Below are 14,441 nucleotides of genomic sequence, written 5' to 3'. Positions count from 1 at the left end.
AGGTCAAATTTTTATTACTTTTATTATTCCAGTCATTCTTGAGAGGTGGGACAAAACAGGGTGCAAAATTTAAAAAAATAAAACTTTGTACTCAGACAAAAAAAACTACATTTATGTATCTTATATGTACTAAGCTACTGAGCTATGCTTTGATACAACCTCCCAACTTTTCTCTTTTTTTTTAAAAAAATGTGTTTTTTAACTTGGAATGTGTAATATAATTTCAACTTTATCTTTAACAGCTTTCTAGATGTTTTTAACATTTCAAAACACATTCTCATGTTAGTAGACAGATTACACTTTCACATGTGACCAACAATTCCACAACAAATATAAAATATCATAATGAAATATCATCAAACTATTCATCTGACGGAGGTGACAGAACTGACGGAGTTGACACATCTGACGGTGTTGACCAAAACCTGAATTTGTAGTCATTTTAACTATCAAAAACCTTGAATCAATTAATTACTGTATTAAAACAACCACAACAAACAGTGAGTATGTTATTGTTTATAAAGCTTCTATTCAAGAGTCACATTTAAGTATTTTGATATATTATTGGAACACAAAATCTTACGGTGGTGACATCTGACGGTGTTGACAAATTTGCCATTTCTTTCACAAAACAAATGGAGTTCATGTAGTAGACATTTTGTTTTTTTTCTGTTGATGCTAGAGGCTAATGGAACCTGCTTCAGGAGAATAAAATGGTTTAAAGATTTCAAATAATTTTCTCAGAAATTGGATGTTTGGTGTTGACATATCATAGTTGTGACACACGAAATATTAACATTAGAATTAAAATATTCTAAAACTATAAAACTTAGCAGAGCCTGTGTGACATTGATGTACTCTGCAGAAGAGGACTGTGGCAAGGGGGTCCTTTTAGAGTGATAGCCCCTGATATTCCCTGATTTTATTACATTTTAAGTAATGTCTGACGGTGTTGACAAAAAGTTAGGACACACCTTCGAAACCTTATTAAACACACGTCTGACTGAAAAACAACCTTGCTTTAATATGAGATATTATTAAGTGTTGCCTTTGATAAAACAAGGTCTTTTTCATCATTAAAATTGTTTTTAATCCATTTTATAGCATATGAATGAATAAACCCTTCTCTGTGGACACACAGTTTTAGATGTAGTGAGAAGACAATAAGTGTCATAGATTTCACATAATAATGAGCAAATGATATTGAAGGGGATAATTGTGTTAAATACATTCTATTATTAATCCCCATAGCATTTACAATTGAAAATATGTTTTATTTTTAAAACTAATATCAGTTATAATTGGTGGACATGTTTTGTCCCATGTCTCAAGAATGACTGATTCACAGAGACTGCATTTAGACTGATTTAATACGAAAACACCTAAATGCTAGACATTAGCACTTATATAGGAAAGAACTAGCTCTGTTGCGAACTCCCATTCGTCTAAAAGCTAATGCAAGTAAACTGCTGTGTACACCTGTTACTTTTAACGGCGCAAGTGGGAAATCAAGAAACTAGAGCTCTAATTGCATAGCGTAGCATATTCCTGCATATCCATTTACTACCATGCTTTTGCACCAAAGCATGCACTCCACTTCCTGTTCCACAAAAACATGAGGCTGCTGGAAAAAAATAATCAATTCCATTATCATTTACGCTCAAGGGTGGCCTTTTCATACTCAGCTGCTTTCTTCGTCTCAGAACAGCACTCAGCTGGTAAGAGAGCCAGGCTTCAATTGGCGTCCTGCAGCCATGAAAAGTCTATGTCAATTAAATGGTCTCCATTGGGTCCTACATAAGGCTAGTGAGGAGAACCCCCATCACTTCTTACATAAAGAAACGTTTCTGAGGTAATCTCTTGAGGTGGATCTCTATGCAACCTGAATTCAGCTGCACATCTCATCTAAAACAACAACAGCAGTATGAGAAGAAGACTTGATGTTAAATACACTTTTTCAATATTTAGTGTCAGATTGTTTTTTTTTTGTTTTTTTTTTGTTTGTTTGTTTGTTTGTTTGTTTAAGAAAGAAAGAAAGAAAGAAAGAAAATTTCACATAAATGCTGTTCTTTCCATCTTTCAATTATTAAAGAATCCTAAAAAAAGAAGTATCATGGTTTCCACAAAAATATTAAGCACAACAACTGTTTTCAGCATTGATAAAAGCTGAAAATTCAGCTTTGCCATCACGAGAATAAATTACATTTTAAAAAATTCATAATCAAACTTGTATGCTTTTATTCTTTTTGTAAAACATTTATGAAAAATATGTTCTGGCCATAATTTTTATATAAAGAGTGTGATGCATTAAAATGAGTGTCAAAAAAAGCACCTTATATATTCCATATATTGAAATAATATTATTCCAGTTCTTATGAAGCTATAGTTTGTGTGATGAACGAATCAAAACCTTGCTTTAAAAAAATCGAGGCATGTAGGGATTTAAAATAGAAACTGTAGGAGAGTAAGACTGTAAGGCTTAAGAAATTTCAGTCACATGGATGTTTGATGCTATTTTTTGTATATATCTTTGTATCCTTTTTGAAGCTTGAACATTCCAGTGCCTATTCATCGAAATTGCACAGAAAATATCAATCAGGGTCGGAAATTAACTTATGGCAAAAATGCGACCAAATTGAACAAAACGCCCCATGGCTGTTCAAGACAAAGGGCCAAAAAAATGCATAATTAAACAACGCATTATGGCTGTTAAGATTAAAATTAAATTTGTAAATGAATGAAAAGTGACAATTCAATTAGTGCGAAATTAAATTTAGATTCACTCACACTGCATCAGAGTGCTTTACACAGTGTTTTGTGCAGAGTTGAGTCTACTAACCAATCAAACATGTTTCTGTTGAACTTAGGAATGTGTTGGCCAATCAGATGCGCTTAGATTAGTCTGTGAGTGCACAAATTCTCTCATCATAAACAACACAATGCAGATACAATGTAAATAACAGATTAATTAAGTAGCTTCAGTAGTTATAACAAAGTTTTTGCATAACTTGTGCTAGACTTGGCTAACGTCATGGACCAAGAATGTGTCGTGTCCAAAATGAAACAAAAACATTTTATATTGTTTTCAATATCGATATTAATAATCATTATGTTAAACAGAGCAATAATATACAATAATGCTTTTTGTCATAATATTGCAGCCCTTTGAGCTAAGTTTTTACATGTATAATTTAGATACAACTTTAAAAGCCTGTTCTTGATAACAGTTTAAAATATTGATTAGTGATTAATATTGATTAATTAGGTAAATTTAAGTATTTGAGATTAAAGAAAATGTGTTTTTTATTTAAAAAATGCCCTTACAAATGTAATAAATGCCCCTGGAAATCAATTTAAGGTGGCAAATATTCCCCCTTAATGGAAAAGTTCATTACCGACCCTGATATAAATCATTTACTGTACATTAACCAAAAAAAAAAAATCTCTTTTTGTGTTCCACAGAAGAAAGTAAGTCATACAAGTTTGGAACAGCAGTAGGGTTAGAATGATATCAGAACTGTTTTGTGTCAAAAGTTCACCAAAATATAACATTGTGTGATCATTTACTCATCATGGCATTCAAAACCTGTTTGACTTTTATTTCTTCTGAAGCACAAAATTTTGAAGAATGTTGGAAACCAAACAGCATTGGAGCCCATTGTTTTCCATTATAAGGCAAAAAAAAAAAACCCTTTTAGAAATACATGAGTGTGAGTAAATGATAGAATGTTCATTTTTGGGTCAACTATCCCTTTAAGGAAGACATACATTTAAAGAAATGACTTTAGCGGGCAAAAGACGCGACATGTGAACGGCCCCTTAGATAGTGTCAGGGGTGCCGCTAAGGGGGGATAAGTTAGGACGATTCTAAGGGACCATGCCCTTTAGGGGCCCCCAGAGATCTGCTTTGGTGTGGTAGGGGGGGCCCAAACTCATATTTTGTCATAGGGCCCAAAATTGCGAGCGAACATACGTCCAGAAGACAACTGCAATTGTTTTACGAACATTTAGCAACAACACTGTACCAAGTAGTGCAAAAAGACAAATTACTACATGCACATTTAAAATACTTCAACAAAAAACTTTGAGCATGCCTAAATCATAAAAACTGAGGGTTGTTCACGATAACATAAGATGTGCAAATCAAACACCATTTTTGTGCAGATGGCAGAATCGAAAGGAACTGGGCTGGCGTCTTTCTTCAAAAGATGATCCGCAAAACCAGGTTTCCACAAGTCCCCAATTCAAAAAAAAAAAAAAAAAACACACCCCACACACAACAACTGAGATGTTCCTTACAGACAAATTTGCTGTTTTCGTAGGACTCCGCAACCCAGCAGCACACCTCCAAACTTCAGCTCTGGTCTCATCGCGGGGAAACGAAAACTTTTACAATGAAGAAGGGCACAAACCATGTCTCTGAAACAGCAAGCCAGCTAACGTAAACAAGTACTACTTTCCAATGCATAAATACTGTGATAGCTCATGCAAAGCATGGTGCAGAGATTGGATTAGACGAGTCCTTTGTCATGTATAACATTACACTGCTCATTAATGCTTAAAAGGGGCAGTCAAGCCAATAGCCGCTTTTCCACTGTCAGGCCAGTGCGAGCCAGTGCTAAGAGCGTGCCGGGCGGGGCTAATGGCCTCGAGTCGCAAGCACCAAGGCCAAAAGTAAGCTGCGTTTCCACTATCGAGCCAGTAGCCTCGCTGCGCAAACCTAAAGCCCGCCCTTTACACACCTCCTTGGATCAAACGTCACGAAACCCCTCCCCTTTCAGCGGGAAGATTGAAAATAAGTCACGGTAGTGTGATCATCGAACGAAGACAGCTGAAGCGGCTGTTTGTTTGCTCCTTTCGGTGTTTTCTTGGTGGAAGATGAGGCAGCGAAACCAAGATGCGAAGACGGAGGCTCAGCGGCGTTTACACCGAAAGCTTATGTTAGCTGCAAGGCGAAAAAGAACAATACAGGGATGTGGAAGCCGGATACAGCGAATGCAGAAACGCCTTGTAATGTTGGTGATGTCTGTTCTGATGCAAGAAGTTCTTTGCAACAGTTGTTTATGCAGCAGCAATATTTGTAATATATTACATTAATAAATCACTTGAAAAGAAGCGTTGTTTTTATGACCTACACACAAATCTTTCGTCTAACTTGGTATTACATCAAACAAAATGTTGCACATTATCTACACACTACCGCAAAAAAAAAAAAATAACTACACAGTTGTACCTCTAGTATAATTTTGTATGCCTTTATTTAGGTACAGATACAGTGTATGTTATGTTATCATGGTGTGTTGGTGAATTTTTGGACGACGTAAATAAACTTATACATCAGATCTCATTTTTATAGGATCTTATTTGCATTTGTCCAAAATTTTATTTTTATCACATCTTCGTTTCTGCAGACGCCGTCAAACTGGCGTTGTATATTGTCCTAGGCCCAAATGCTTAGAAGAGCCCTGTATTAGTAATTCGGCGAAATGCGCTTCTTACCGCAGACACACTCCGCCTTTCACTTTGACCACGCCTCAAGCCCCAGCTGGCCCGCTCTGGCCCAAGGTTTTCGTAGGGCCGAAAAACCCGGGCCATTGGCCCTGAGGAAGCACCGACGAGGCACGATCAGGCCCCGGAAGTGACAGTGGAAACGCGACTGGCCGTGGCACGCACTAGCACGCCCGCTTTTGGCCCGACAGTGGAAACGCGGCTAATGTAGAGTGGTACTATACAAGCCACGCAGCCAATGAGCACAAAACAAATTAGGGTTTTGTGACCCTTTAAAAGCTCAAGTACTAAGAGACACATGTTTAAGTCAAAAAAAAAAAAAAAAAAAACCCGGAAGCAAGAATAGGTTTCTTAAAGTTTATTGAAAACCAGTTGAAGTCTTGTGACGCTCTTGAACCATTAGGGGACCAAGTGAGGCCTTGCCTTCCCACTGAACATCTAGAAAAGCAAACACCTAGGTCAAATACAGCACTTAAAGCATCAAAAGCAACTTTGAAAGCAGCTACCTACCACTGAAAGCAGCAGTTCCACTATCAGGACCACATGTTGAGTCACAACAACCGCAAACCTGGTGGTTTCCATCAGCTGCAAACCATCTGCAATGAGACACAAGTTAAACACCGCACCTTAAACTAAAAGCTCTTAAAATGCATAAACATACCCATTGGCAAAGGAACATGACTTGTGTCCAGCATCACTTGGTACAGCAGCAATAGTGGCCTTCAAGAGACAGGTTATATAGATCTGCAAGAGACTCAAAATTAGGTCAAACCCAAAGCAGCAGGAAAAACTCAAATTAACTCTTGATGCTCGTAGTACATACAGAATGACTGTTTCCCCCCTGGAACATGAATGCCTCCAGCTGGAACTGGACCTTGTCATACTGGGTTTGAGGCATGAACCGGGAGCTGGAAGACGTAGCCTTGGCATCCACAAAGCACCTTAAAAGAACGTGAGCTCAAACAGTTACATGACCTTAAAGGCATAAGGGCAGCTCTAGTCCAGGAGTCCTGAAGAGCCTCAGGCCTGCAGAGTTTAACCCTAAACCTTGATTAAAAGCATTTTGCTTGTGGAGTTTCAGTAAACTTTAGAGCTCGATTAGGTTCAGGAGTTTGATTAGGATTGGAAATCTAAAATGCACTTGATTTTTGGAGCTTTGGTGGTGTTGACTCTACACTTTAATCTTCTCTTGGAGCTAAACGCCCAGTGCTGGGCAAGATTTGAAGAACCCCGCTTTAGAGCATCAAGTGCCAAGGCTTTGCGATGTACTCAGTGACAAATCATTACAAGATGCATTACGCTATAGAGTTGACCCTAGTTATCAATTAGGACAAAGTTGCTACAATGAGCAACTCAATACCAAGAGTTCAACTTACCCATGATTATCAATGAAGGCATATCTCGGAAGGGAGTTCACATCAGGTACTTGGGTAGCCACACAGCTGTCCACAAACACACGCAGAGGCACATGATTGTACACCTTCACAGACGCCTCAATATTGAAGACATTACCCAGGAAGTAATAGTTTGAAGGCCTCTCATAGGACCAGTCGTCTGCAAGAACAACAGAGTTTAGGCAAAGCCACATGCACAAGGTCCAAAGAAACTGCACCTACCCAACATGATCTTCAAGGAGAAGAGCAAGACATCTTCACCAACCTCTTTTGAGGCATAAGGAACCCAAGTTGGAACCAAGGCATCGCTGCTTACATTTTGAAGCCTGCAGTTCAAGACACAATTAATTGTCTTACAGTTGCAACAAGGCAAGAGGCAACAGTCACTTAAAGGGTCACTTACCTTTGATAGTGGCATTGAACGCCAACAATCGCGCCATCGGCACGGGTAATTGGAGTGCCAGCAAGTGCCTCAGGAGCGTAGGTAAGAGAGAACGTGTAGACAAGCTCATCCTCAGTTACCTGTAAGAGATGGAAGTTGTTACCAAGAGCATTCAACTCAGCCATGCTCTTGAGGTTATGCCACAGAATACTCATTTTGGGTTCCAAGGAACCTTTCAGTGAACAGTTCTTAAAGAACCAAACTCAGAGTGAAGAAATCTACATTTAAGGGTTTAATGGACATTCATAGAGTCACAAGTTCTTACCATCAGCACACTGTTGCAGTTCTGTAGTTCATACTCAAAGAAGAGCACCCTAGATCCTGGAACCTGACCGACAACAGAACACCCTCCCAAAGACAAATCAGATGGCTGGATGAGGTGACCATTGCTAAACAAGTCCTGCTGTACCTCCACATGAACACTACTCTCACTGCATTGAACAGCTACGCTACTGGGAGTCACGGGTTGCCTGATCTGGAAATCCACTGCCAACTCACTCTGAACCTCTGGAACAACTGGAAACCTCCAATCCAGAGGCTTGACTGGACCCTGCATCAGCTGCTTCTCCTGAACTCCAAAAGGACTCTGCAAGGCAGAGGTCATTCCCATAGGGTTCCAGAGTCCTCGAGGAGAAACAGCAGGACCTCCGGAAGCCAGATGTGATTCTGAGCTCATGCTCCTTGGACTTTGACGGTACGTCAAACTTCCCTGTGCATTGCTCAGATCAAATACAACAATCACAGCCAGCACTAACACACCTTGCAGGAATGCCATCCTAATAAACTTGGAAGCAATGCCCCAATACTCACCAGTGCTTGACTTTGCCTTTTATACAGCTTTGAATTAGGATGGCTCCTCCCCTTTCAGCTTAATTGATTACACTTGAGTCTCCTCCGGACCTGGAGAGTTTATCTATTAGCAAATGAGAAAAAACAAACTGGAAACGAGAACAGGTTTAACAAATTTATTGAAAACCAGAAGTCTTTCATTGCTCTTGAACCATTAGGGGACCAAGTGAGGCTTTGCACCTGGAAAAGCAAACACCTAGGTCCAGTACAGCACTTGAAGCATCAAAAGCAAATTTTGAAAGCAGCTATCTACCACTATCAGGACCATGTTGAGTCACAATGACCACAAACCTGCTGGTTCCCATCAGCTGCAAACCATCTGCAATGAGACACAAATTAAACACTGCGCATTCAAAACTATGTCTTAAAATTGCATAAACATACCTATTGGCAAAAGAACATGACTTGTGTCCAGCATCACTAGGTTTAGAAACAATAGTGGCCTTTAAAAGACAGATGTAGATATGCAAGAGGTTCCACAGATTATTAACTTCTAATTCTTGTAGTACAAACAGAATGACTGTACCCTTCCTGGAACATGAACGGCACCCATCCATGGGTTTGAGGCATGAAGCGGGAAATGGAAGACGTAGACTTGGCACCCGCAAAGCACCTGAAAAAACTTAATGTGAGCTTGAGCATTAAGTCACTAGATGTACTCCCAATTCTCAGTGACAACATTGGTCCTAAAGAGTCAAAGTCAAAGTCAACTTTATTGTCAATTCTGCCACATGTACAGGACATACAGAGAATTGAAATTGCGTTACTCTCAGACCTATGGTGCAGACATTAAATACAAACAGTAACATTAAATACAAACAGTAACATTAAATACAGTGAAAAAATACGAATAAGTACAAATAAACATATAGGCCCGGTTTCCCAGACAGGGCTTAGACTAAGCCAGGATTAGACCATAGTTCAATTAGGACATTTAAGTAATTTTTATAAACATGCTAATAAAAAAACATTACTGGTGTGCATCTTGAGACAAAATAAAGGCACTGATATATTTTAAAATCAATCAGTGCAATTTTATTTCAGTTGAAACAACTCAGACTTACATTTTAGTCTAGGACTAGGCTTAAGCCTTGTCTGCGAAACCAGGCCATAATGTATAAAAATGAAAAATACAATATACAAGTAAGGGCACATGGTAGAGAGTGCAAACCATGTAAACAATATAGTGCAACAGAGCTTGTGTGTAAAAATGTAAAAGTGTCAGAGCAGTCTTGTAACAGTCTTATGAGTAGTGTGAGGTAGTTGGCAGACCAATGCTGCGCAAAGTGACTGGTGCAGGTCAGTGTGTATGTGTGTCAGTTCAGAAAGTTTGTGGGGCAGAAGATGGGAGTGGGGGCAGAGCAGGGAGAGAGTTGAGTTTCCTGACAGCCTGAAGGATGAAGCTGAAGCTATATTGAAATAATATTATTCCAGTTCTTATGAAGCTATACAATAGTTTGTGTGATGAACGAATCAAAACCTTGCTTTAAAAAAATCGAGGCATGTAGGGATTTAAAATAGAAACTGTAGGAGAGTAAGACTGTAAGGCTTAAGAAATTTCAGTCACATGGATGTTTGATGCTATTTTTTGTATATATCTTTGTATCCTTTTTGAAGCTTGAACATTCCAGTGCCTATTCATCGAAATTGCACAGAAAATATCAATCAGGGTCGGAAATTAACTTATGGCAAAAATGCGACCAAATTGAACAAAACGCCCCATGGCTGTTCAAGACAAAGGGCCAAAAAAATGCATAATTAAACAACGCATTATGGCTGTTAAGATTAAAATTAAATTTGTAAATGAATGAAAAGTGACAATTCAATTAGTGCGAAATTAAAGTGCTTTACACAGTGTTTTGTGCAGAGTTGAGTCTACTAACCAATCAAACATGTTTCTGTTGAACTTAGGAATGTGTTGGCCAATCAGATGCGCTTAGATTAGTCTGTGAGTGCACAAATTCTCTCATCATAAACAACACAATGCAGATACAATGTAAATAACAGATTAATTAAGTAGCTTCAGTAGTTATAACAAAGTTTTTGCATAACTTGTGCTAGACTTGGCTAACGTCATGGACCAAGAATGTGTCGTGTCCAAAATGAAACAAAAACATTTTATATTGTTTTCAATATCGATATTAATAATCATTATGTTAAACAGAGCAATAATCTACAATAATGCTTTTTGTCATAATATTGCAGCCCTTTGAGCTAAGTTTTTACATGTATAATTTAGATACAACTTTAAAAGCCTGTTGTTATTGATAACAGTTTAAAATATTGATTAGTGATTAATATTGATTAATTAGGTAAATTTAAGTATTTGAGATTAAAGAAAACATGTGTTTTTTATTTAAAAAATGCCCTTACAAATGTAATAAATGCCCCTGAAAATCAATTTAAGGTGGCAAATATTCCCCCTTAATGGAAAAGTTCATTACCGACCCTGATATAAATCATTTACTGTACATTAACCAAAAAAAAAAATAATAAAAATCTCTTTTTGTGTTCCACAGAAGAAAGTAAGTCATACAAGTTTGGAACAGCAGTAGGGTTAGAATGATATCAGAACTGTTTTGTGTCAAAAGTTCACCAAAATATAACATTGTGTGATCATTTACCCATCATGGCATTCAAAACCTGTTTGACTTTTATTTCTTCTGAAGCACAAAATTTTGAAGAATGTTGGAAACCAAACAGCATTGGAGCCCATTGTTTTCCATTATAAGGCAAAAAAAAAAAAAAAACCTTTTTAGAAATACGAGTGTAGGGTTGGGCATCGTTTTGATTTGAACGATTCTGATTCCGATTCTGATTCTTCCTTTCGATTTCGGTTCTTTTCGATTCTCAATTCCGATTCTTTGTGGGCTGAGTCAAAACATGTCACAGGCTCATTTGATTTCACAGAGGATAATTTTATTTTGATTCAATATGAGTTTTAGTTTTAGGAGCTGCAGCCCATGTAGGAGAAAATTAGGAATGCCTCTGCACCAGCCCAAAAACAGATTTATATATGCAGAACTTGCACCCTGGTCTGGACTCTCTGTGCATGACGAGACAGTGGACCTGCACAGCACGTCAAACAGGCTACACCCCTTAATTTGTACATCATGCAGGCGTAGGTGTTTCGTTATATTCCTAGTGCATCCTCCCGTGCAAGATATCATTTTGTCACATGTGTTGCATGTAAAAACACAGGAAGAGCGCGCTCTCGCTGAACGCAATTTAGTCCATCGCTCTTTTACTTTGTGGATAGTAATTTTGAGTCGTTTGTTCCGCGGTTGTCCACAGCCTATCGTTAAACATGTCTATCGCATTTGTGGCACGAAAATTTTCGCGCAATCGTGCTGCTTGTATGAGGAGGTTTGCAAGGTACCAGCTGAAGTGCAGCAAGGACTTTGCAGCTTTGATTATGGACTATAAAAACGCTGATTACCTCGCAAAACGCGACATCACGCGTCCTGTTCCGTGCTCCAGCACGGTTAGCACTCACACTGCATGCTAACCGCGCCCGAGTCCAACTTTACCGTCCCACCTCTTCCAAGCGGGCCAGGGCCGGCTAAACGAGCCGCGCCCGGGCACGGCTCGGAGCACTCACACTAGTCAAACGAACCGCGCTTTGGTGGTCAAACGCACTTGGGCACGGTTCAAACTGCCTAGTGTGAGTACACCCTTAGTGTGAAATAAAGCCACACTTTTGAGTGCCGCTTACCGTGCTCCATAGCTGCAACTGAACAAGCGCGCGGCAAGCATTTCCAGAAATACGGTGGCCACAATGGAAACCAAAACTTGCGTGTTTGGAACCGATGATCGGAATCGAAAACAAATTTTATAAACGATTCCAATGGCATCGTTATTTTTTAAACGGTTCCAAGTTGGAACCGGTTCTCGATGCCCAACCCTATACAAGTGTGAGTAAATGATAGAATGTTCATTTTTGGGTCAACTATCCCTTTAAGGAGGACATACATTTAAAGAAATGACTCTTTGAAACTTTGAAACCCTAAATCACAAGTCCATCAGTTCCACCACTTAGCCTGGGCGTCCCCATGCTGCCTTGTGCACAGATCGATTTTATTCACGCTGGAAGGTAGCATGGAAACCATGGACCAAATTTTCACCTCAGATAGGGAACCAATCACAGAACGGGGAGGGAGCAGCAAGACGTTGACGCCTTCTATGCGTCGTGACTCACCGAAGCAGTTTGTTTATAACTATGGATCCAGCATGGCAGCAAGTTATCATTCGATGCAGCCGTTCACGTCGCGCCTAAAAACGCGTGGAAAACGCTAGGCGAGTCGCTTTCTCCTTTCCAAACCGCTCTGTAGCTTGCGCATGGAAAACGCGAGCGCATCGCTTCCATTATGCGCGCGCATACCACGTGTCTACATTTGAAATAACGAACTTTAGCGGGCAAAAGACGCGACATGTGAACGGCCCCTTATTTAGTGTCAGGGGTGCCGCTAAGGGGGGATAAGTTAGGACGATTCTAAGGGACCATGCCCTTTAGGGGCCCCCAGAGATCTGCTTTGGTGTGGTAGGGGGGGCCCAAACTCATATTTTGTCATAGGGCCCAAAATTGCGAGCGAACATACGTCCAGAAGACAACTGCAATTGTTTTACGAACATTTAGCAACAACACTGTACCAAGTAGTGCAAAAAGACAAATTACTACATGTACATTTAAAATACTTAAACAAAAAACTTTGAGCATGCCTAAATCATAAAAACTGAGGGTTGTTCACGATAACATAAGATGTGCAAATCAAACACCATTTTTGTGCAGATGGCAGAATCGAAAGGAACTGGGCTGGCGTCTTTCTTCAAAAGATGATCCGCAAAACCAGGTTTCCACAAGTCCCCAATTCAAAAAAAAAAAAAAAAAAAAAAAAACACCCCACACACAACAACTGAGATGTTCCTTACAGACAAATTTGCTGTTTTCGTAGGACTCCGCAACCCAGCAGCACACCTCCAAACTTCAGCTCTGTGCGAGCCAGTGCTAAGAGCGTGCCGGGCGGGGCTAATGGCCTCGAGTCGCAAGCACCAAGGCCAAAAGTAAGCTGCGTTTCCACTATCGAGCCAGTAGCCTCGCTGCGCAAACCTAAAGCCCGCCCTTTACACACCTCCTTGGATCAAACGTCACGAAACCCCTCCCCTTTCAGCGGGAAGATTGAAAATAAGTCACGGTAGTGTGATCATCGAACGAAGACAGCTGAAGCGGCTGTTTGTTTGCTCCTTTCGGTGTTTTCTTGGTGGAAGATGAGGCAGCGAAACCAAGATGCGAAGACGGAGGCTCAGCGGCGTTTACACCGAAAGCTTATGTTAGCTGCAAGGCGAAAAAGAACAATACAGGGATGTGGAAGCCGGATACAGCGAATGCAGAAACGCCTTGTAATGTTGGTGATGTCTGTTCTGATGCAAGAAGTTCTTTGCAACAGTTGTTTATGCAGCAGCAATATTTGTAATATATTACATTAATAAATCACTTGAAAAGAAGCGTTGTTTTTATGACCTACACACAAATCTTTCGTCTAACTTGGTATTACATCAAACAAAATGTTGCACATTATCTACACACTACCTCAAAAAAAAATAACTACACAGTTGTACCTCTAGTATAATTTTGTATGCCTTTATTTAGGTACAGATACAGTGTATGTTATGTTATCATGGTGTGTTGGTGAATTTTTGGACGACGTAAATAAACTTATACATCAGATCTCATTTTTATAGGATCTTATTTGCATTTGTCCAAAATTTTATTTTTATCACATCTTCGTTTCTGCAGACGCCGTCAAACTGGCGTTGTATATTGTCCTCGGCCCAAATGCTTAGAAGAGCCCTGTATTAGTAATTCGGCGAAATGCGCTTCTTACCGCAGACACACTCCGCCTTTCACTTTGACCACGCCTCAAGCCCCAGCTGGCCCGCTCTGGCCCAAGGTTTTCGTAGGGCCGAAAAACCCGGGCCATTGGCCCTGAGGAAGCACCGACGAGGCACGATCAGGCCCCGGAAGTGACAGTGGAAACGCGACTGGCCGTGGCACGCACTAGCACGCCCGCTTTTGGCCCGACAGTGGAAACGCGGCTAATGTAGAGTGGTACTATACAAGCCACGCAGCCAATGAGCACAAAACAAATTAGGGTTTTGTGACCCTTTAAAAGCTCAAGTACTAAGAGACACATGTTTAAGTCAAAAAAAAAAAAAAAAAAACCCGGAAGCAAGAATAGGTTTCTTAAAGT

General features: G+C 39.8%; 1 protein-coding gene across 1 annotated transcript; it reads right to left on the bottom strand.

The window, feature by feature from the left end:
• Positions 1–5,866: 5,866 nt before the first annotated feature.
• LOC141288498 (zona pellucida sperm-binding protein 3-like) lies at positions 5,867–8,119 on the bottom strand. Its single transcript, XM_073820654.1, has 8 exons — positions 7,610–8,119; positions 7,306–7,424; positions 7,125–7,228; positions 6,885–7,062; positions 6,332–6,449; positions 6,170–6,252; positions 6,019–6,104; positions 5,867–5,946 (listed from the first exon to the last, which is right to left on the bottom strand). The coding sequence occupies exons 1-8, from the start codon at positions 8,117–8,119 to the stop codon at positions 5,867–5,869; spliced, it is 1,278 nt and encodes a 425-aa protein (XP_073676755.1).
• Positions 8,120–14,441: the final 6,322 nt, after the last annotated feature.

Source organism: Garra rufa, chromosome 16 (genome assembly GCF_049309525.1).
Source record: "Garra rufa chromosome 16, GarRuf1.0, whole genome shotgun sequence".
NCBI lineage: Eukaryota > Metazoa > Chordata > Actinopteri > Cypriniformes > Cyprinidae > Garra > Garra rufa.
This window is presented reverse-complemented; position numbering and strand designations above follow the sequence as displayed.

Coding starts and splice junctions, on each gene's coding strand:
- LOC141288498 (XM_073820654.1), bottom strand. CDS start 8,119: ATGGCATTCCTGCAAGGTGTGTTAGTGCTGGCTGTGATTGTTGTATTT. Junction 7,425..7,609: donor ACTGCAACAGTGTGCTGATG/GTAAGAACTTGT, acceptor CATCTCTTACAG/GTAACTGAGGATGAGCTTGT. Junction 6,253..6,331: donor AGGGGGGAAACAGTCATTCT/GTATGTACTACG, acceptor AGTCTCTTGCAG/ATCTATATAACCTGTCTCTT.